The sequence below is a fragment of the Amphiura filiformis genome, chromosome 3, assembly GCF_039555335.1.
Source record: "Amphiura filiformis chromosome 3, Afil_fr2py, whole genome shotgun sequence".
Taxonomy (NCBI): domain Eukaryota; kingdom Metazoa; phylum Echinodermata; class Ophiuroidea; order Amphilepidida; family Amphiuridae; genus Amphiura; species Amphiura filiformis.
Genome location: NC_092630.1, coordinates 51,310,040 through 51,333,390, shown reverse-complemented (window position 1 = coordinate 51,333,390; position 23,351 = coordinate 51,310,040). Strand labels below are relative to the sequence as shown.

The 23,351-nt window shown below is 35.1% G+C and overlaps 1 protein-coding gene across 1 annotated transcript in view; it reads right to left on the bottom strand.

The window, feature by feature from the left end:
• The window catches only part of LOC140147316 (uncharacterized), a 57,389-nt gene that overhangs the window by 3,517 nt on the left and 30,521 nt on the right, over nucleotides 1–23,351 (bottom strand). The window contains exons 2-3 of the mRNA XM_072169094.1: nucleotides 3,160–3,343; nucleotides 83–415 (exon numbers count right to left, since the gene is read on the bottom strand). Coding sequence (XP_072025195.1) covers nucleotides 83–415; nucleotides 3,160–3,343 — 517 coding nt within the window. The remainder of the gene's footprint in view (nucleotides 1–82; nucleotides 416–3,159; nucleotides 3,344–23,351) is intronic.

Sequence of the window (23,351 nt, the reverse complement as noted above, 5' to 3'; positions counted from 1 at the left end):
GATAGCACTTCTTGTTTGGAGCTGACGGGTTGTTTAACATCAAGACTCTGGCTTTCCTTCTCAAGTGGCACATTTTCCTGACTTCTTCAGGCAATCCCTTCACTTGGCGAGCCCTCCTAATACCAACTGATTCTTCAGTTATTTTGTTTGTGGTGTCTCTGAACTTGGCCCACATGTCTTCTACATCAGTATCCTCCAGTTGAAGCAGGGGTTCAAAAGTACCACCAATCTTGGCTCTGAACTCTTCTGCAATCAGAGGGTTGGTAAATCTACTGACGTCATAGCTTTTTGGAGTTGTTTTCAGGCGTTTGATTCTGACTGGTGCTGACACCACTTTAGCGATCACTAGATTGTGATTTGAGCCCACATCAGCTGAGCAGTATGATCGGCAATTCTGGATGCTACTTATGTTCTCCTGTTGAGTTATGACGAACTGACACAACCGCAAAATGCACTGACATGGATCAGCTTCCTAGACCACATTCACAGTCCAATAATTGGCACCCAGCACAAGAAATCTGTGAGAATGTGAATAAGGGCCTTGCACAGATAATTCCCAAAGAGTAAGTGGAATAGTGTGGAACAAGGCCTGTTTCTTAAAGAAAATGCGTGAAAAGCAGAAAGCAGCACCGTTTGGTAAATTATCATCTGTTCAACGATTCTCACAGATTTCTTGTTCTGGGTGCCAGTTATTGGGCTGTGAATGTGGTCCAGGAAGCTGTTCCATATCAGTACACTTTTGCTGTTGTGTCTGTTGGACAACTGCTATGTTACTTACATGTGTTAAAGAATAAGTAATCCTTTGTGGAATTTTGGTTCATTTTGATGGACAGGATTTTAAGATATGACTTAAATAAAAATAAAAGTTTCTTTGTTGGCTTAGTGTACATGGTGTATATGGTTAAAGTGTTATTCGTTTGGTATTTCACGTGATTTTAATATATTCGGCCGCGATAAATTGATTATTTTAGGTTTAGGGAAACATACAGATGATCTGTATAGGTCCGGTCTGTCCATAATCTGTAAAATTATGAAGATGATTGAATGTATAACTGTACATGAATAAAGCCTTTTACTTAAGAGTAATATTATGAATATAAGAAATGGTCGAAGTATTAAAATCTTGAATAAAGGAGGAGTTTACATGTTCAAACCCCATTTAATTACAATGTCATTGGTCAAAACTAGATCCATAAAATTAGAGAATGTAAATTTCGAGGTAATACAGGGTGAGTCAAAAAAAGTTCAATAGAGAAAAGAATCCATTTTTATTTTTAAAAAGAACCGAGTTGAACCTTTTAGATTTTAAAACATTTTATAAATAACATATCCATTAGTGATCTTGTGTGAAAAAATCAAGGACTTAGCATTTAGCGTTTTGTTTTTATGACACATTTTATAGCGATACCCGATTTTAATGTTTGTCCAAGAGACACCTAAAATTTGAATGTCAGGCCACTCTGTGTAAGATAGATTTGGAACCACTGCCAGTTTCTTAACCTCATTGGCATTGAAATAAAATGAAGCACCCAAAGCGTTATTGTCCTTTGGTCTTGTTTAAGGAGAAGAAACATTATATGTTGTTATCTTTATTTTCCCTTTATTTTAAAGATGTTTATTCTCTATCAAAACCATATAAATTTGTAGGCTGGTATTTCAAATGTCGAAATGAAATACGGGCAAATTGGAGTGGAGTGAATTACAAAAGATCCAGTAAGTTTGACATATTGGGATTTAAAAAACTGGAGTTGGAGTCGAGTGAGGTATGAAGGACTTAAAGTAATGTTAGAAAGTTTGTTTGAACAGAAAAAAGAAATAAAAATAACGCAAAAATCAACCCTATTTATGTTAAAGTCAGTTTCAGAGCTGGGGCATTAATCGTGCATTGTGTGCTTCCATTCAAAATGCATGGTACCTCGTGGACAAATAATGAAATTGGGTATCGCAGCAAAAGGACTCATAAAAATTAAACGGTAAAAGCCAGTCACTTCATTTTTTCACAGAAGGTGACTATTGAGTGTGGCATTTATAGAAATATTCAATAATGTGAAGGTTCAACTTGGTTCTTACATAAATATCGATTCTTTGCTGTATTGCACTTTTTTTTACTCACCCTGTATGTTTAGAAGATAATGCAACGTGGTCCTTTTAATACCAATTTACTTTTAGAGTACATTAAAAATACATTCAAATTCAATACTTGAACTGTGACGAAATATAATATTTGTTATAATCTTGTTTTCGTAGTGATATGCGTAATAACGACGACATGCAATGACTATCACGTTACTGGAATACAAATGGGACTAATCAATTTGCTGGAATCAAGTGCAATACTAGCTCAAGGGTGACAGCTAACTTGGTAGATATTGCATATATCATCCCAATTTGATCACTTTAGCTTGTGAACTTTGATGAACGGAAAGTGCATTGATTTCTGGGTCGACGGTGAATCTGTTAGCCATTATGTATTTGCAATGATCACATACTCTTACATATGTGGTTATTTAGAGTGTAATTAAATAGTATTTTTCTAGGTATTCTTAATAAACCTCACATTCGTGTTGCATATTACACTCGCTCGCTCACTCACTCATTCACTCACCCAATCCCCCTATAATGGGCTGTTCCATTTGAAATACACACAACCCCTGTGGAAGATTCCGCTAAAATCTTCCATGGAGAGAGTATGAGTTTCGACAAATAGACACATGCGTAGCTTCCATTTGAAATACTCACTCCAGCTGTGGAAGATAAAGGTAAAGCCATTATGCGAGGGGAGTATGAGTTTCAAAATGATTAACCCAGACCAATTACATTTGAAAAACATACTCCCCCTTTGGAACATATTTTCAAAATCTTCCACAGGTGTAGTGTGGCTTTCAACTGGAATAGCCTATTACTCTAATCGTTAATCGTGGTTTGATATTGCCACATTAACGTTTTTAAATTTGAGTCTTTTTCACCACATCATGCCCATGTGTGACAAACGTTAAACGGCAAGCAAACATAACTTCTCTTCACATTTGAAACCTGGCAAGGGGAATGTACTTATTTTTCTATAATATTTGTAGAAATCATTGGGCCGGTTCATTGGGTTCTCAAATGGAGGGTACTTCAATTGCATGGTAGCCTTCGGGAAAGCATATTTGAACTTACTTCAATTCCTTTAACCTCGACAGCTTCGAGTTGATCAACATGGTCAAAGATATCTTCTGAATCAACGCAGTCGGTGAAATTGGATTGCTCTGATACTATTAGTCTGTCAGCCATAAGACCCATTTCCAGGACCCATATGCAGGGAATAGTCATCAGTAGGTATATAAACACACTTGGACAAAACCTGGAAAAGTGAAGCAAATAAAGAGGCGATTGGTTACAAATTCACACTTGATGTTTTTTTTTTTAAGAACACTTATTACATCATGGATTCTGGAAAAGAAACACAATGCATGATAAAACTTGAAAGACGGGGGAAATTTCTTTGTGGAAATGCAAGACCTCGGGCAAAACCATCGTAGGAGACATTTTTGGCGAAAATGAGTTTGATGTATTTTGAAAAGCACAAGAAAATAAGCATTTTGAAATAGTCAATTAATTATTTTTTTAATAAAACAAATTACCTATACGATAGTTTTGCACTGAAAAAGACACGAGTGTACAGATGCAATACGTGTCCGGTACCATAAAGGATATACGACTATACTTATACAAGACCATCGTAAGGGGATGTCAGGATTCCACATAATTCACACACAATGGCTTGAACAAAATTTCCTTTAAAATATAGGCCAAAATTACAGTTTGCGCTCATATAACATATTTCTTGACCGTTTTAAATAATTTATTTTGGGTCTGTGTGTTGAGAAATTTTGCAAACCGAATGATATGATCATTTATTAATGTTTCTAACAAAACATTACATAATTCTCAATTCTTCAATTCTTTACAATTACTAACAGCTATCACACTAATATACACATACATTTTAAAGCTATTTTAAACTTAGATTTTCTTATCATCAAATTTGTCATCTGTGCTGCCTTTTTGTAGTAGTGTTTATTTTGTGTGAAAATTGAGGGCGCTATTTACATATATTTTAATTTAATTTAGCCCATTAATATGACCGATTCCTTTCATTGGTAAAAAGTAGTTTGAAAATTTCCTTGCTGTGTTACTCATTTATGATGCTTAAATGCCATTATACAAGTGTCTACCACTTGTAAAGATGCAAACAAATTTAAGATAGATAGTGCCATCAGTGTTCAACTTTGCTTAAAATTAATACAGTTCTACATGCCATCAAACAACCGTGGGAGGTGTAAAAAAATAATGGACTCTGGTCACTGACATGTAAATGGGACTCCTTTAAAAATACTCCTGAAAAAAAAAACCAGGAATGGATTGTCGTGCTAACGCATTCGTATAGGTCCTTTTTGACAGACTACATTCATTTGAAGTTGAGTGTAAACTTATCGTTAGTGCACCACTAACGAATACGATGGCTTGTACTGAAAAAGAAATGAGTTTACATGCAAGACATCGTAAGTGTGATAGTCTTACAGGCAACAGAAAAAATGAACCGCACTTACGATGTGTCGACCGTTTCTATTGTTCTAAAAAACACCAATAATCCTAAATTACGCAAAAATCTGTAACTCTCTAAAATCACACTGTTAGTTAAAAAGAATTATAAATATTTACAATGTTTTGTGGTCATCAGGTGAAGGAAAATTCTAGAATTATTAATTTAAGCTTACAGAAAATATGAGATATCCGTTTAAGGACGTTTCTTATTGAATGGCGTTTTAGTAGCTTTTAATGAGGGTTTCAAGAATTAATTACTTAATTCCCTTACTGCCTTGCATTGGTGAAGAGATAAATATTATGTTTGCTGCTCAAAACGATGTAAGTAAAATTGTTTTACTTAATTTTGACAAGAAAAACTTGAAAAATGATATGTTCAGTACGCTTGAAAACCCCAGTTGAGTTTATACACCATGATTTGTGATTGGCAGACGAGTAATAAAAAGGTTGAGAGAACCGGAGCGAAATAATTTTAGCGAAAGATAAAGAAAATACTTTTGTCGGTTACTATAAAGACTGATGATTCCCCGTATAACGCATCTTTGCACACGAAAAGTCTCAGTGCTTGATCTTGCTGTCTTATTAAATCATACATCATTTTTGTGATGCTATGGATATTACAGTTTCAGTTTCATTATGAAAGATATATGCGAAAAGGTAATTATTATGATTTTATATCTTATTAATTTCAAATGTCTTTCGTGAAACAATATCTGTTTTTGGCGACAGATGGTCAATAGACAGATGTCACCATTGATAATTCATAAAAACAGTGTGCTTGAAATATTCGATTAATAACTCTATTCCTTGTCTGCATCTGACAAAAATCATTTTATTTGTAGGTCGACTTGTAGTTTAATATCAAGGTTTAATCCTTATATTAGAATATTCATAAACACTTCATGGAATTTATTGGTTTACTTTGTGTCAACTGATACTTTGGAGAGTTGTAATACTCAGCATTTTGGTGGTTGCTTTTATAGTCGGAACACCTGACTTAGAAATCAAGCATCAGACCTCTGTGTGTTTAGCATTGTTTAGCTAGATCATTTACACAACAGTATTTATTTGAAATCGTGGCTAGGAGGGGCCAGCAGTAATTATAGATCCTTGAGGACGCCATGTTTGTAGTTGCTAGAGTCCGTCACTGATTGGTCTCACGGGCATCAATCCAGGGGGGGGGGACATGTCCCTCTCCCACTTTGTGACAAAATGAGACACTTTTTGTCCCCCTCCCAATTTTCAAAATGGATTGATATTACTGGTTGGTCTCGAGGACAAAGCTCCGACATAAGAAACTTATTCTATGGGACACGTTGCACAGTTTTCCAATTCAGTGGTTTAGAGAAAGTAGTCAGAGGGTCATTCACACTCAGCTACACTCAGCACAGTGTTGCTCACTATGCAGCCTTTCCACCCAAGGTCAGAACTACCCGAGCTGCTATATTTAAAAGAGGATGGTCTTACGCCCAACCTTGTCTTATATATGCATTGGAGATTGGTTGGATCAATCGAAGGGCGAGCTTTCCTGTTCATATCCATTATTAATTTAAACATTCTTATGTAATTGATACCACAAACTTACTGCTTTTGATTTACACCAAAAAGCTTTGTGGCATTATCTCAAAGCGGAAACCACTTTTATACTGATTTGAAATGTAACACACCGGGTCCCCGCATGCACCAAACTGGTGTAGTGACTGCCCAATTGGGTGGATTAAAGCCGCTTAAAATTCGATGTTAGATTCTTTTGTGTTGTACACTGTCATTATTCTTTTGTCTACGTGTAACACAGGTGATAGAATGCAGTAATAAAATACCCCCCAAGACCGCATCATTTCACATTTTAGGTGAGATGGAGCCGACGGGGACCCAACTTTGGCAGCCATTGAGGTGTAGGAATGCGTAAAATTGGATTCGTTTATATACACCAAATATGTATCTCCAGTGTTGATATAGTTTTGGGTTCAGACTGCATTCAAACCACATACCATAAGCCATAAACCGCCTATAAAGGAGACTAACTCTCAGGTTGAAGGGTTGAACGTTGAGTGACCCATGACCTCACAGATAAATAATGTGTAATGGCGTGGAATTTAAGTTTTAACATTTTGGACATAATATTGGCGACCATCTTTAATCTAAAACACGTGAGTATTAAATTAACAACAAAAATAATGTTCCTTGTGGCCTTATACTGCCAACGCTGAAGGTCAAAAATTACACCACAAAGTTAATCTGTTGTGACCATATGATATTTACAACCTACGACGAGAATGTGCACTTCCACTTCCGACTTCATGATGGTCATTGGTTTCTCCTATCGTATGTGCGCGCCAATCGCCATCTCAGCCCATCTGCATAATCATACTTAATTGGTGAAACCAAGATTAAGCCATGCTTTGGGGCTAGACAAGCAATTATTAGATATAGCAATGTATTTCACGCTCTTGGTAATATACATATATATATTTAAATTATTGACACCAAGGGTTTGAATAATGCAAGTCTTGATAGAAGTATGAGATAGGATTAATGCTGAGGTTTGACCAAAAATGGGCTGTTACATTTGTAATCCATACACACCATCTATGGAAGATAAGACCTTAATCTTCCACATAGGGATGTAGATTTTAAATCACACTTCCTGTGTGGAAGAATTAAGGTCATGTCTATCATGGGGGTGTATGGATCTAAACTGAATAGACCAATGGAAATAATACGCTAGAATATGCTATATATATATATATATATATATTTGTATATATATATATATATATATATATATCTAACTTGAAACGAATGGAATATTTTATAATTTTTGTCGTTATTTCGGTTTTGTTGATATGGAAGAGAAAATATTCTTAACTTCAGACAGTCATCCCTGAAAGTGTTATGTTTTTCTTTCATGTTGAGATGAAATAATCTTGAGAACGTACATCAAAATGAATAGAACTTGGCATTTACAGGCCCAGCCCAATATTATGGTATTTTCTTATAAAAGTAACGTTCAACTGTTTCTACTTCTTCTCTTTAATTGTTATTTTATACATGAAGACAAGATTTGGAAAATAAATTAATTTATTGAAAACATAGGTCGATGCAAAATAGAAGGTAATTTAATTTATTATTGCGGTCGATTTTCACGGGTTCACAATTGCAGAACTCGATGATCCAATTTAGGCAAAAAAATAATCATCAACCGTGAATACATCTCAATTCATCTGTGAATTGGTAACGGCAATTATTATTATAGGTTAAATACCACTAATTATGTATTACACGTGTTTCAATGGGAAAATGCCTAATTTCGGGTGGAATTTTCTCATATTCAGAACTCTCACAGTTCAATGCCACCAATATCAGGTGAAACTATATGATTTAGATGCCAAATGATCAAAAATTCAACATAGGTTGACCTGAGACTTTTCTTGTTTTAACGCACTGAACCGTAAACACCTTAAAATGATAGTGCGCCCTCGAAGCTGAAAGTTACAATATGATAGGGCGACTATTTACTAAAACCGAAGCCGTGCGTATGAATTTTGGTACTATTACATCAAAAATGTCATATAATGAGAGAAAATGTACCATTTTGAAGCATCAAACTTTAAAAAGTACGTTTTTGGCTGTATAACTTGATCAATTTCAGCGATTTTAATGCAGTCTTTTCGAATGCCATGAAAACAAATAGTTCCTCATCGTATTTCAATGTATCGCCCAGGCCTATTAGTGGTCTTTAACCTATAGTCCCAGACGTACGGGTTGCAGCATGATACATGAGATGAATCAAAGGACACAGTTATCTTTATTCATTAAAGTCGCTGTGAAAGTTATTTTTTGTTTTTGAAGGATTAGCTTTCAGGTTATTTCAGGAGTATATTTAGGTCCGCGCCAGATTATTGCCTTACATATCTAAACCAATCAAAAAATAGAATTTGGTTGACATCAAAAAGAAACGAATCAATATACCAATTTCTTTCTCACCTCCATAAAAGATGGTTTCACACCGTGTCACTTTCTAAGACTTTTCAATGAGATTTGCCATAGTTTCAATAGAAAAACTGACAGTATTGTTATGAAGTTTGAAAAATTTACAATGGTCTAACGTATAATATTTAATTGATAGGCAATAATCAACATAATTATACTTCAATTATATCATGACGACTCATGAACCATAATTTCTATGAATTCATTATTTCACCATGAGTCAATATGGTCAATATAATGGATTGAAAACGCCCTGGCCTTCATATTTACATTTCATTTCCGTTATTTATTTGTTTATTATTTACTCATGTTCCAGTGGCTCCATTACAGCAATAAAATAGATTGTAAAACATAAAAAAGTACATCTAAGTACATTACTCATACACTGAAACAGCGTGTAGCATATGTGTAAGGGCAACACACCTGCAATATTACATGTAGGGTTGTACAAGTTAAAGTTCATAAGATTTTTATGCCTTTAGTGGAAGGCAGAATGGACACATGGAGGTCCTTATATTCATTACATTAGCCGACACTATCCTTTATATTTTATATCATAAATTTATTTTTGGTTTCCGTTGGCTTGCATGCTTAATTTCTTGATGCTACTCACGAGAGCTAATCTTGAGACTTAAAAAGGATTATTGCAATAGTCATATCCTACCAGCATGATATTAGATATTTGATTTCTCAACCTCTTCTGAGTTGGCATTATTCAAAGTATTCATTTTATACGACAACCATGCCATAATACCTCTCGTTTTGATCAGCTTTTTTGTGATTTATCAATTAAATCGACCAAAAATAAATCACGCAAAATTAATGATAGCATAATAGTAGAGTGTTATTTTATAATGTTCAATGCAAATATTTTTCTCCCATTAAGCAATCATAACAAAACAACAACTATTAAAGGAATATTTCGTGATCCTAAAATCCTCTTTTTGTGGCATTTTTCAGTAGATATCCACGAAAAAAATTCTGTTGATTCCGATTTTGCGTTTGCGAGTTACGCATGTTTATGTGTATTACACTGCTCCATAGACCACTGTATTATAATTTCGTTCTGGTGTACCTGAACGTAATTCAAATTTGACGATATTTTTGCTAGCTAAACATGCTAAACGAATTAATCTGCAAGAAATTTTTTGTACATAAACACAATGTCAGAGGTTTCCAGTCAGAGGTTTCCAGTGGTATAAAAATCTCATTTGTTTAAAATAGAAAAGTGGGGGATAAGGCTGTGGATCACGAAATGCCCCTTGAAGCATAATGTAAAAACATAATGATAATGTTTCTATAGTCTTTGAACATGTTGAATTTTCATTTTAGTGGATAATACAACCCTTTAATCAATGCCTTGTAGAAACATATACAAGCTTGTGTCTCCCCTGAAAGATAAACAAAGGGAGCATTAAGTAGACGTTAAGACATTTTGAGCGTATCACACGGTTGAGTTAAACAACTAAACACGTCAAGTTTTAAGACGAAGCAATCATGAAATTAGATTTCTTCGTTGTGTCATTGTAGTTGTTACAAGCATTTACAAGGGAAATTTTTACCAGACTTTGATGTAAAGATGTATAGGAGAATCGTGAGAGTAGTTTTCAAAACAATTTCAGTCAAGAGTTAGACAATGATTTGTAATGTACAGCTTTATCCAACAAAGAATCCGTACTGGATCTATCGTCCTTCGTCATGAATTGAACTGACCCTGGGCATCTTGTCTCAACACTGACCATACAGGTGCAGTCATATACAACACACTCACATTTTTGGTCTGACGTGCTTCGACAGCTTGTTCTACCATAAACCATAAAGGAAGTGGCATGTTAATTTGAGCACTAACTAGAAACAATATCATCAAACGATAATTGTATTTTTGTCAATTGTCAAACACGCATGCAATTTCAAATTGACTTCCGCCAGTTTAGTTTCTTTTATCTTATTTTCCGATTTTACTCATTTTTTGCATATCTTTCATCAAAATCATTCATCTTGATATACAAGGAGTTATTAAAGCAAAACAAGCCATGTGTAATTTGTAGGTCACTCGTTGGTTTTACATTTTTACTTGTTAATGCGTTTAAATTGATATGAACGAATATAACTGGATGACTGTATCACATCTACCCGAAAGGGTATTTGACTTAAAGTGTGCTTTAACTTATTTTTATAAATCAATTTAGAAAGAAAGGTTAAAAATATATGCAATAAGCATTACATTGACAAAGATTGAAAAGGTTTTCATTATCTAACTACATTTTATCTTCCAATAAAAACTGATTAAAGTAACTGTCAATACAAATTCACAACAATAACAAGAGTTGATGGAAAGCTTCTGCCCTGACCACTACCCTGACCTATGTAGTCACGTTAGCCCATATTGGTATAATTATAAGCTTCAGGGTAACAAGAACGCAGTCATCTTTCATGATATTTAGACCACGTTAGTCTTACAGGTGACTGACCTATCCATGACCCAATTAAGGTTTAAGATATGTGCTAACGAGAACAGCTTTGAGCGAAAATAATTGCGATCATATTTTTATGTAGCAGCTATAATCATATGCTGTTCAGTGGCAGAACAGCTGATTTTTAGATCAAAACGGTCAAATAAAGTTCATATGTGTAATCTTACATTCAAAACAGGCAATTATGTGTAAATAATAAAAAGTTACCCTGAAAAAAAAATACAAAAAGAATTGAAACCGATCACTGCAAAGTTGCAAGTATAATGTGCGCTTTCCAGTCCCGGCTTTAACACAACAACAACATTCTTTCAATTAACTGTGTCATATCCGCATTACTCATAAACAAATTATTTGTCAATTATTATCTCAGTAAATTTTGTTATCTTGAAAGTAAAACCCAAAACTTTTATTGCTACTGCCGAATTGTTAGCAATGTGCGCTTTCCAATCCCGGCTTTAACACAATGACAAAATTCCTTCACTTACTATCACTACTCATAAACAAGTTGGTGGTCAAACATTGTTTGCATTGAATAGTGGTAGTGTTTGATATTTATAAGCATGGACGTCAAACCCACTCTTTTGGCAAAATTACACATTTTTCGTTCTTTTCAGTCACTTTTTGACAATTTAGGCCAAATACCCCCTCACTTTTCAAGATGGATTGACGCCACTGATTGTAAGTAAATTGAATTCACTCCGTTGTTATTATTTACAATAACAGATATGTGCCATTAAGGTGATTTAAAGTGTGACTGCACTGATTATGTTCCTTAGAATGGTATACGTCAAGATGTCGATCCCAAGTAAATAACGTTTTGACATGTAGTGCGCAGGTAAGTTAACATTAGAGGTGATATTAGTAGTATGGGACACGGTTTTGAAAATATGTTAAATAATGAGGACCATTCCAATTAGATTTATTTTCCAAAAATAGAATAGAGAATAATTAATGTTGTAATTAGTAAATCAACCTGAGTGACAAACCCACATTATATTCCCACAAATTAAAATTAAATTTCTACCAGAAATGTTACCCAGGCTAAATAATGAAAAGCATCCGATATAATGGAACTTTTATGCTCTAGTACCTCTTGGGGAAAAAGGTCAATGAACGCAATATCTTCTTCACTACACCGTCGATGTAATTGACATAACAGAATACTCTCCTTCAATTTGTACTCTTATATGACATGAACACAATGAACCATGGGCGATTTTATGTTATACCACATGTTTTAGTGACATGATTAGATAGCCAGGAGAACACTAGTTGGCCATTTGGTGGAAAGGTCGGTTGGTCAATATTCAGCAACACTGATATTACTATATCTGGATATGATTGAGATATATTGGTTCTGATATTATGTCTGACACTGTATCAATCACGCATATCATCAAGTCTAATTGGCCAGCACGGAGTTTATTAGGCAGTTTTAAACGTCATAGGACAGCTAACATCTTTGATACCCCATCATCAAGTGGTACAGATATTACATGCCATCACTAGAGTATCCAGCCTTTATTACCTGTGGCACTAAATTATCAGGTTGTCAAGCAAAATACGTGGGAGATTGTATATTATATACTTGACCCATCAACCCAAGAAAATAGCTTTTAATCCATATCAAATTTGCCAATATCATAAAATTTGTGGACAACAAAAATGTCATTAATTCGTTCATTTCTACTAGTATCACCGAACTGGGGCATCTTTGCCAATGTAAACACATTTCCCCTCGCAATTTGTCGGCTTTTGCGCAGAGTTATTTTAAACAGCACACTTGATCTATTTTATTTAGTACGATAACCATGGTAACTTTTGTTTAGAAGTCATTCACTAAAGTCAGAATTTGAAAATAAATGCATGATCCGCTTTTCAGAGACATATAATTAAAATCAACCAAAATAAATCACGCAAAATGAATGATAACTTGAGTGATGAGTGTCTGTCATTTTAATGTTTAATGCAAATATTTGTTGTCTGCCATTAAACAAGCCCAACGAAACAATAACTATTAAGCTTCATTAAATACAACGTAAGCATAATGTAAAAATAACATGATAATGTATTATACTCTTTAAATGTTTCCATTTTAGTAGATAATAGACAACACTTCAATAAATGCCTTCTAGAAACATGTAATCGCGACATAAACCAGTGTCTCCCCTGAAAGAAAAACAAAGGGGCATTAAGTAGACGTTAAGACATTTTGAGCGTATCACACGCTTGAATTCCTCAAATAAACATGTCAAGTTTTTAGACGAAGCAATCATGAAATTAGATTTCTTCGTTTTGTCATTGTAGTTGTTACAAGCATTTACAAGGAAACTAATGCTATATGAAAACGTGACGCGATTCAAATTTTGAGGATAAGAATTTTACCAGACTTTGATGTAAAGGAGAATCATGAGAGTAGTTTTCGTGACAATTTTAGTTAAGGGTTAGACAACAATTTGAATGTACAGCTTTAAGCAACAATATATAAGTGCTCTTTGTTTTTCAGCATATATTTATTGTTATTTGTCATGACATGAGTTGGACTAACGCAGGACATCTGGTCTCAACACCGAACAACATTTAATTTCTTTCCCTTGATCAGCAGCAAACCTGACATTATGAAAGTAGGGCTTAAAATTGTAAAATAAGTTTCACTAACTGGAGGCCATGCCTGGACCACAATATGGTTCCTTTAGTTATGTCGTGAACGGCAGCTTGACAAACTGAAAATAGAGTGCAGGACACAATCCGAGAATAGTCACAATCCTACCAAAAACCTTCTTCCCTTGATAGCTTGCCTCAAGTTTGCTATCAAATTTGTATGATATATGCCTGTGATTTTACTTTCATTTGGCAAATGATCTGTCATCATTCAAGACTCTCCCTGAATCTCAGAAAACAGTGACGAAGACTTTCTACTATGGTGACCGAGTGATGATCTTCTTAGGGTGGGAGATCCAGGTGCTTCCACTGGATGGGCTCATAATTCCAGTGATTAATGTATGTATTATCACCCTCAGCCAAATATAGATAAACCTTGTCTCAGTCCTCATTCTAAGTGTATGGAAGGTGTGTATCTGATTATGTCAACTGGTATCAATTTTGTGCATGAAGATTCTGGGAACCCCATGTAGAAGACACCCTGGAGTACCCAAATGTTAGTGGACTTATGTTGAAAATACTTTCATCGCAGTTGTCATATTATCTCATCTTTCTTTTTTTGTTCTAGTCATTATCAATGCCATTTTACAAGCATGTATATCATTAGTGGTGACGTCAGCAAGTCTTTTGGACATTGGATGATCTTCAAGGACGCTCATTTCATCCTTGAAGGACAATTTCGTTGCTGTTGAATATCAAAGACTTCATCAGCATTTAAAGCAACTGTAGATTGTTAAAGTTTATTTCACTTTTCACCACCGTCGGGAGAAATTGTCCATAATGACCATGTATGTGTTCACTTCAAGGAGGTACGCTTCCTTTGCAAAATCTAAAATATTTGCAGTTATGTTTTAAAGGAACAAGCTTTCAATTGAGATAAAATGCATTACAGTGCGACAAAGAAAGTAACATACCTTGTTCTACGAATTTTTTGACCGCCCCTCGTATCATGAAGCCAAAATCACTCCAGCACATATCCTGACAGTGCTTCAGATTAAACCAATGTGCGTCACTCCCAACACTGTCATGTTGACGTGAATTAATTGCACCCATTTTTAATGTTTAATGTAAACAAAAAGCCATCAATCACAATGTTGAATGCATTCACATTTCCAAATAAATGCACTAATTTACTGCCTTCATGCACTATTAAGTAGGTATATACGAGGCATACGAGGATTAGCTGATGATTGCTACCATCTTTATTTCTCTTCTTATTTGTTTCATGAGCATATTTACAAACGTCAGAAGAACAGGGAAAAGATATATTTAAGGTGACATGGGAAGCAAAACCCCATGAAAATTCTCAAACAAACCTGTTCCCACGGTTGTTTGATGTGATCATTTATTAATTTTTCTAACAAAATATCATATAATGTTCAATGCTAGACCTGGACAATACCAAGAGTTATCACACTAATATACACATATATTTTATAACTATTTTTTCATATTTTTCTGCATTTTTGTGATAATTTTATTCTATAAAGTGCACATTTGTGTGAAAATTGAGGGCGCTATTTACATACATTTTAAGTCTTTTAGTCTTTAGATACATTTGTTAGTTTTGTTTCTGTTGTTCTAATGCCATTATACAAGTGTCTACCTCTTCTAAACAAGATTTAAGATAAATAGCGCCTTCATTGTTCATATTTGATTAAAAATAACTACAGTTTACCTGCCATCAAACAACCCTGTTCAAATTATTTCTTTTCGTCAGAAAGAATCAGAATTACTGCCAAAGAACAATCAAGAATATATTTTCTTAAACCTGATGATCTATCTAGGCTATGTTGTCAAATACACGATATTGTTAACGCTAAGATCAAAATTAGATAGCAATTCTGAAACCATTATAATGTCGTTTCAATTTGCAGATTTGTGTAAATTTTGACGTAAATTCAATTGTGGCTCGATTAAAACCTACAAAGCTTAGATTTTGTGACATGTAATTGATATATTTTCAAGCGTGTCACGAGTATCTTGAAAACAATGTATTAACAATTTGACGTATTAAAGAAACATTTACGCGGTGATCTCACATGTTGGTATCAGAAATTAATAACACCAGTAGGAACGGATGTTTTATGACTTGAAAGATATGCAACACTTGTCGTTCTTTAACGCGCCATTCGGTAAAAGATGAAAAATAATAAATTCACAACAGTGAATATGTTTTAGTTGAAGGTCAACGGAAGGAGAGATTGTTATTTTAGTAAGATTACCCATGTAAAGTATTTCTCATCATCATTAAATCAGAGTCAGGAATATTCCTATACTATTCATCAGATAGTATCGTGTAATGAATAGCCAAGTCTGAATCAAGGGGTCTTGTCGTATGACGAGCTACATATCTCGTTATTCTTTGATTAAAACATATTACCTGTGTAAGCACGTGAATGACTGGCAATCTAAATGCTTTAGACACCCCTAATCTAGCAGATTATTAAACAACATAGATTCCAAAAAGGTCTCCTGGGTCACGCAACAGATAGTGGAAGCATCGAGCTACTATTAATAGCTCGATGGTGGAAGTGTCTGACTGTGAACTGCGCTATTTTGCTATGAAAAACACACACAACCCAAAAGCAGTCTATTCAGAGGGATGTCGATGGTCATATCTTGACAGTTTGACAAATGTTCTACCTGATATGCTATTGCAACATAATACGACGAGCAGATAATTATACAACACATATTCTATAAAGGTATCATGTGCAACGCAACAGTGTTTGACTGTGCAAACACACACAACCCAAAAACAGTCTATTCAGACAAAATGGCGATGCTTATACCGTGACAGTTTGACAAATGCTCTACTTGATGTGCTAATTGCAACATAATACGATGACTAGACAATTTAAATGGCTGGTGTAAAATTATGTGGCTCCGTAACTCTCTCTATATATATATAATATTAGAAAACTTATAGACAAATAAATCTGTCCAGTTACAAATCAACGTGTTCTCCTAATTTGGTACATAGCGTTTTATGTACTTGTACCATACTGTTGGACACGCTTCAACCCCAGCTTCAACCCCAGACTTCAACCCCAGACTTGTACAGGGTGAGTAAAAAAGTGCAAAAGGTTGCACTTTTAAATTCATTGGTAACCTTGTGTGAAAAAGTGAATTAGTTAGCAATTACCGTCTGGTTTTATGAAACATGTTACAGCGATACCCAATCTGTCTCCACGAGGCAATGACATTTTTTAATGTGAGCATACGCATTTGCTTAACCTCATTGGCACTGTACTCCCACAGACTTACCCCTGGTGTGATTTAAGTGGAAGAAACATTACTTGTTATTTTTACCCTTAACTTTGCTTTAGAGATGTATTCTCTTATTCTCTGTAAAGTTTAAATAACTAAATTAAAAACGGACAGATAAATTCATGTGGGAGGGTTTTTCAATTGTTTCTCCCCTGAAAGAAAAACAAAGGGAACAATAAGTAGATGGTAAAACATTAAGCTTCATTAAATTCAACTTAAACATAATGCGAAAATAATATATTGATGTTTCTATAGCATACTTTCAATATTTCCATTCTAGTGGAGAATAAAACCATTCAATCAATGCTTTGTAGAAACGTGTACTCACTACATAAGCAGTGTCTCCCCTGAAAGAAAACAACGGGAAAATTAAGTAGACAAGAAGGCATTTTGAGCGTATCACACGGTTGAGTTTCTCAAATAAACATTCCTATACGTCCGTATGTTTTACTTGAGGCAGTAAATTAAAATCAAATTTTGTGATTGTTTTCAAAAACTGCTCATTTTTGCAGGAATCTGTTATGCCAGTTGAATTCACTGCGCCATGTCTTTTCTGAAAATATGTACTTTTATATACGTATCATTATTACGTTCATGACGTTTAAAAATACAATGAAAAACAATATCAAAATTACTGCCTCGAGGAAGGTATACAGATTATAGTTTTTAGACGAAGTAATCATGAAATTAGATTTCTTCGTTGTGTCAGTGTAGTGTAAGTATTTACGAGGAATCTTATGTTATGTTACGACGATGTTATATGAAAATGTGATGCTTTTCAAACTTTTTTTTTGATTAACCAGATATTGATGTAAAGGGGAATCGTGAGAGTAGTTTTCGTTGTAGTTTCAGACCAAAGTTAGACAACGATTTGTAATGTACAGCTTTACGAAATAATCAGTACTCAGGGGCGCATCCAGGAATTTTCAATAGAGGGGGCGCCGAGCCACCACCACCGCTGCTGCGGCTCGGCGCCCACACAAAGTCAGGCGCCGCTCTGCAAAAACACACAGAGTCAGGCGCCGATCTGCAAAAAATAGAGGGGGCGCGCGCCGAGTGCGCCCCCTCTAAATCCGCCACTGGTACTATTGCCTTTTAGTATTTATCCTTCGTCATTATTGATCTGACCCTGGGCATCTTGTCTCAACACTGAGAGGCCGGTCGAGTGCAGATCCGTCGGAACACGCGTTTCAATACGGAATAAACGATAACCTCATCGTGACATCATCCAAGCAGCAAAGTTCATTTCCCATTGAAAAAGCGTTAACCGACGGATCTGCAGTCGATCATTCTGCTGACCATACAGTCAGTTTCTTTCAATTTGACGTGCTTCGACGGCTTGTTCTAGGGCGTTTTACCATAAACCATAAAAGAAAGTGACATGCTTTTGAGCACTATTAAAACATTACTAATTACTACCAATATCGTCAAACGATAAATGTGTTTTTGTCAATGATAGTGAACACTCATGCTATTTCAAATTGACTTTTGTCAGTTTATTGTCTTAATATTTTCTGTGACCTTATTTTCCGATTTGACAAATTTTTGCATATCTTCAATCAAAATAAATCATTTCATATGAAGTTAATAGAGAAAAGTTAGTCATGCGTAATTTGCAGGACACTATTCGGCTTTACATTTGAATTCCTAATGCATCTTTGGTTTCTTAAAATTCAATTTTCCACACAATGTGTTTTTAGATAAAAGTTAAAAACCATTAATGTTAAAATACAGCACTGACTAATAGATCGGGTTATCGCTTGTAAAATTGTTTCATCTGAGACCCTTTGGCAATTTGTACGAAAATTTGTTCACACTTTTACCGTAGCAATGCGTTAAAAGGTAGGCATGCATCGTAATTGTTCTATCATGTACCTTTGGAAAAGAACAACTGATCTGCTATGATTTTAATTATGATCTATTCCAGCCCCAATGACACCTCATTAACTTCTCTGTGCCTCTGGATGCATTGAAATAGGTATTTAGCATTTTATTTTGAAAAATCAATATAATAATAGGATCGTGTTGCTAGTGCCATTCTTTTCATGTCCCTCCAGTGAACAAGGGTATAATCCTACCCAGGACAGCTTCTTTACTGTATAGTAGGGATGACCATCATAATTTCATGTTGCCCCTATTGCTACAAAAGATTGTTTTCTGGAAAGAACTCATCAACAGAAGTATTTTGGTGGTTAAATGGTCAAAATCGGTCAAAAACTTTTCGAATTATGAATTTTCAAAGTTTCCCATTCTGACCGGTCATTGAACGAAATAAATTGACAAAGTCTAAATATAGCAATGTGAGCAAAATTGGTATAAGCATATATTTACCTTTTTTATATTTCTTTATTTTAATATTATATGCAAACATGAAACAAGCATATTGTGAAAGTATCAAAGGGGTTTCTTATGAAATGGCACTTTACCAGTCAATAGCATTAAGTATTTTTTCAAACCGAGGCACTGAAATCATGCTTTTAGAAAACATTTGCCAAAAATCATCCATAATGGCCAAAGTGGCACAAAATCAAAAGTCCAGGTGAACTTTTTTTCCACAACAATATACACTACACATAAGAAAAATACTAATGTACTACAAGGGATTTTCAACATAGGAATCCAAACAATCAAGTACCAACATGCACAGCTTTGTCCTGATATCACTTCTGGGGTTTTAACAAAATGTTTAACCTCTATTGTGATTGGCAGCAGCATAAGGTATCTCTTTGATAGCTGATAATGCCCAGCCATTCAGCAAGTGGCTAATAACTGACCTTGATAGGTTTGAATGAATACTGTCATGTGCTACAAAACCATCACACTCCAGGGCCTGGTCACTCCATATGCTACAGGGAGCACAGTACTTTAACAATGGAGTGAAAGACTCATTATTGATTAGGCGCGTATTTTAAAAGTACAGCTCCTGTGCGTGTATAGCAGCAAGTCAGCGCAGATGGTATAAATATAAGAAAATGTTTAGGGTTGAGATCAGGTGAATAATACAACAAATGAGCACGAAACTTCACTATTATGTTCAGAAAGGTGTCTATTTAACATGATTCGAAAGGTGTTTGGAAATTCCAAAGGGAAGCTGGTATTTAATTTTTAACTCGAGATCTACTTGTCCATTTTTTAACCTTTTTACAGAGGGTATGATAGAGGTACATGTAATAACGACAACTCTGCCAAATTACAGCTCAGTAGGTCAAGGTGTTCACCTGATCTTATTCATCTGAATATTTTGTGCCATTCTGAGCAGTGCTGCACTGGGCCACTGGCAATTAAGCGCACTGTGGCGATGGACCAATTTGGACTCACACTTACAGAAAAACAAAATAAGTTATATATAGAGTGCAGTACTCGCAACCAGCAGATGTACCGCACTTTGATTCTTTTTAATTTGAAAATCCAGCAAGTCCTAATTTTTTATGAAGAAAAATATTTCAATATATATAAAAGAATTATTGTTTCTTAAACGTGATCAACTATCCTAGCAATGTCGCACCCTCCACAACCCCATCGACCGTGCCCTGTGCTCAATGAATACGGGTTGGAATTTTCGATATTTGACACTTACGTTAGAGGGGCGGGGGAGGGGGTTAGCCTTCTAACGAAAGGACTTTCGTTTATAGGGCTTCATCGAACTTTTGGGTTGTTCCCTTACAAGTGCGTTGGCATGGTTGGATTCACTTCTGCGTTACTCTCGCACAGTCGCACACGCTGGCGTACATCGCGCAGTGTACACCAAAAATTATCGTCACGCTATCTCAGGCTGTGTTCATTCAATTGTAATTCCCACTGTAGATGATTTATAAAGTGTAGTTCCAATTTCTGCACTCAAGGCAGTACGTACAATGTGTCAATCTGTTTCAGCAATACCTCAAAGAACATTGAAGTGTAAGTTTGTTGTTTTGGTTTATGGAACGATTTGGAGACTTAGTGGTCAGCACTACCTGTAAAGTGTGCTGAGGCTTGTGGATCAACGTATAGGCGTTGTGCATGTGCGTAGCACAATATAAATCATAGGGGTTCTTCTGCGCTTTTTGTGCTTCCAGCAAGCCCAGCAATTCTTTTGCGCAAGAAGGCTCGTAAATTATCTCTTCACTTTTGCCAGAAATTCTTGTACCTGTATTTCTATTATTTTCCTTAAAAGGACGAAGAACTGAAAATTCTTTAACTGTCCTAGGAGAGGTATGACCGAAGTAATCGTAAAAAATCCTATTGTCAGTTATTGGAAGCTTCTGATAGGAATCTGTGGAATCTTAGAGCAAACCTGTTTTGACCATTAACATCAATATTAATTAAATTATCTAAAATATGGAGCTATTAGTGCGTATAGTTAGCAAGGCAGAAAGTGCAGAATATGTTCACCTCGTGTATAAGCTGATCGCTTGGACACTGGCATTGGAATAATATATTAGACCTAAGGAATTTTCGATATTAGTGTTGTACATGGTGCTGGTGGCGGGTGGGATTGATGGTGTGATGGTGTGTAACCGTTTACTTTGGCTGTTGCATTGGGTTCTTCGTTTAGTGGAATTATGTATGGTTTATAGGCACATATCAATATAAATATAACAAATAGCACTGGTGATTATACGAGGTGTCTTACACTATTTTGGGTCGTAAACCCCAAATTGAAATTGAATTCCTTTAGCCACTTTCCACTTCATGTTCGCCTTCTTATATATCATGAAGCCAAAATCACTCCAGTACATATCTACGACAGTGCTTCAGATTCAAACATATGCACCACTTTGAACACTGTCATGTTGTCGTGACTAAATTGCACCAATTTTAATGTTTAATGTAAACAAGAAGCCATCAGTCACAATGTTGAATGCATTTACATTTCCAAATAAATACACTAATCAACGGCCTTCATGCACTATTAAGTAGGTAAGCACCATGATATACGAGGTATAAAACTATATATACGAGTATTAGCTGATGATTGCTACCATCTTTACTTCTCTTCTTATTTATTTCATGAGCATATTTACAAACGTCAGAAGAACATGGCAATGGTAATTAATTTAAGGTGACATGGGAAGCAAAAAGAAATTCAAACCTGTTCGTGTGCCAGAAAGGTAAAATTGTTTCTCTTCGTCAGAGAGAATTAGAATTACTGACAATGAACGATTAGATATACATTTAGTTAACCTGTTGATATACCTTTGTTGTCCAATAAACGATATTGTTAAAACTAGAGGACTATAGATAGAGAGCAATTCTAAAGTCCTTATAATGTTGATTCAATTTGTAGATTTGCGTAACCTTGACGAAAGGTTAAAACTTAGAGTTTATGACATGTATTTGAGATATTTTCAAACGTATGAGTATCTCAGAGAACATTGTATTAACAGTTTAACTGTGATTTTAAAGAAACATTTATGCGATGCAATTGTCTGACATTTTGGTACCAAAAAGTAGTAACACCAAAAAGAACGAATGTTTTATGATTTGAAAGATATTAAACGCTTGTCGTTCTTATAGCACCATTCAGTAAAATATGAAAAATAAATTCACAACTGTGGATATGTCTTTGTTGAAGGTCAACGGAAGGAGAGATTGTTATTTATAAGATTACCGATGTCAAGTATTTCACATCATTATTAAACCATAGTCAGATCTACGACTCATTTGATATTATCGTGAAATTCATATTCGAGTCTGAGTCAAGTGATCTTGTTGTAGTACGAGCTACATACATATATATTCGTTATTCTATAATTAAAACGTATTACCTGTGTAAGCACATGAATGACTGGTAAACTAAATGCTTTAGACATTCTTAATACAGCAGCTTATTTATATACAACATTTCATCTATAAAGGTCTCATAAATCACGCAATAGTTTAATAGTGTAAGTGTTTGGCTGTGAATTATGCAACATTTGCAATAAAAAAAGACGACCAGTTGATAAATGTTCTACTTGATATGCTACTTGCAACATTGAATACGACGACCAGATTATACAACACAGATTCAAAAACGGTCTCATGGGCCACGCAACAGTGTCTGACTGTGAACTGTGCAACATGCAACATTTGCTACTAAAAAAACACACAACCCAAAAGCATTCTATTCAGACAAGATGTCGATGCTTATACCTTGACAGTTTGACAAATGTTCTACTTGATGTGCTAACTGCAACATAATACGATGACTAGACAATTTAAATGTCTGAAGTAAAATTATGTGGCTACAAATACAAATGTACTGTGTTGCGATTTGCCACACATACTGTATACCTTTTTTTGTGTTTCAGCGCACGTAAAGGAACTCTTGGGGAGGGAGGGGGTTGCCACCAACCATCACCCCTTTGGTAGACGAGGGTTAAAGTTAACATGTTAACCCAT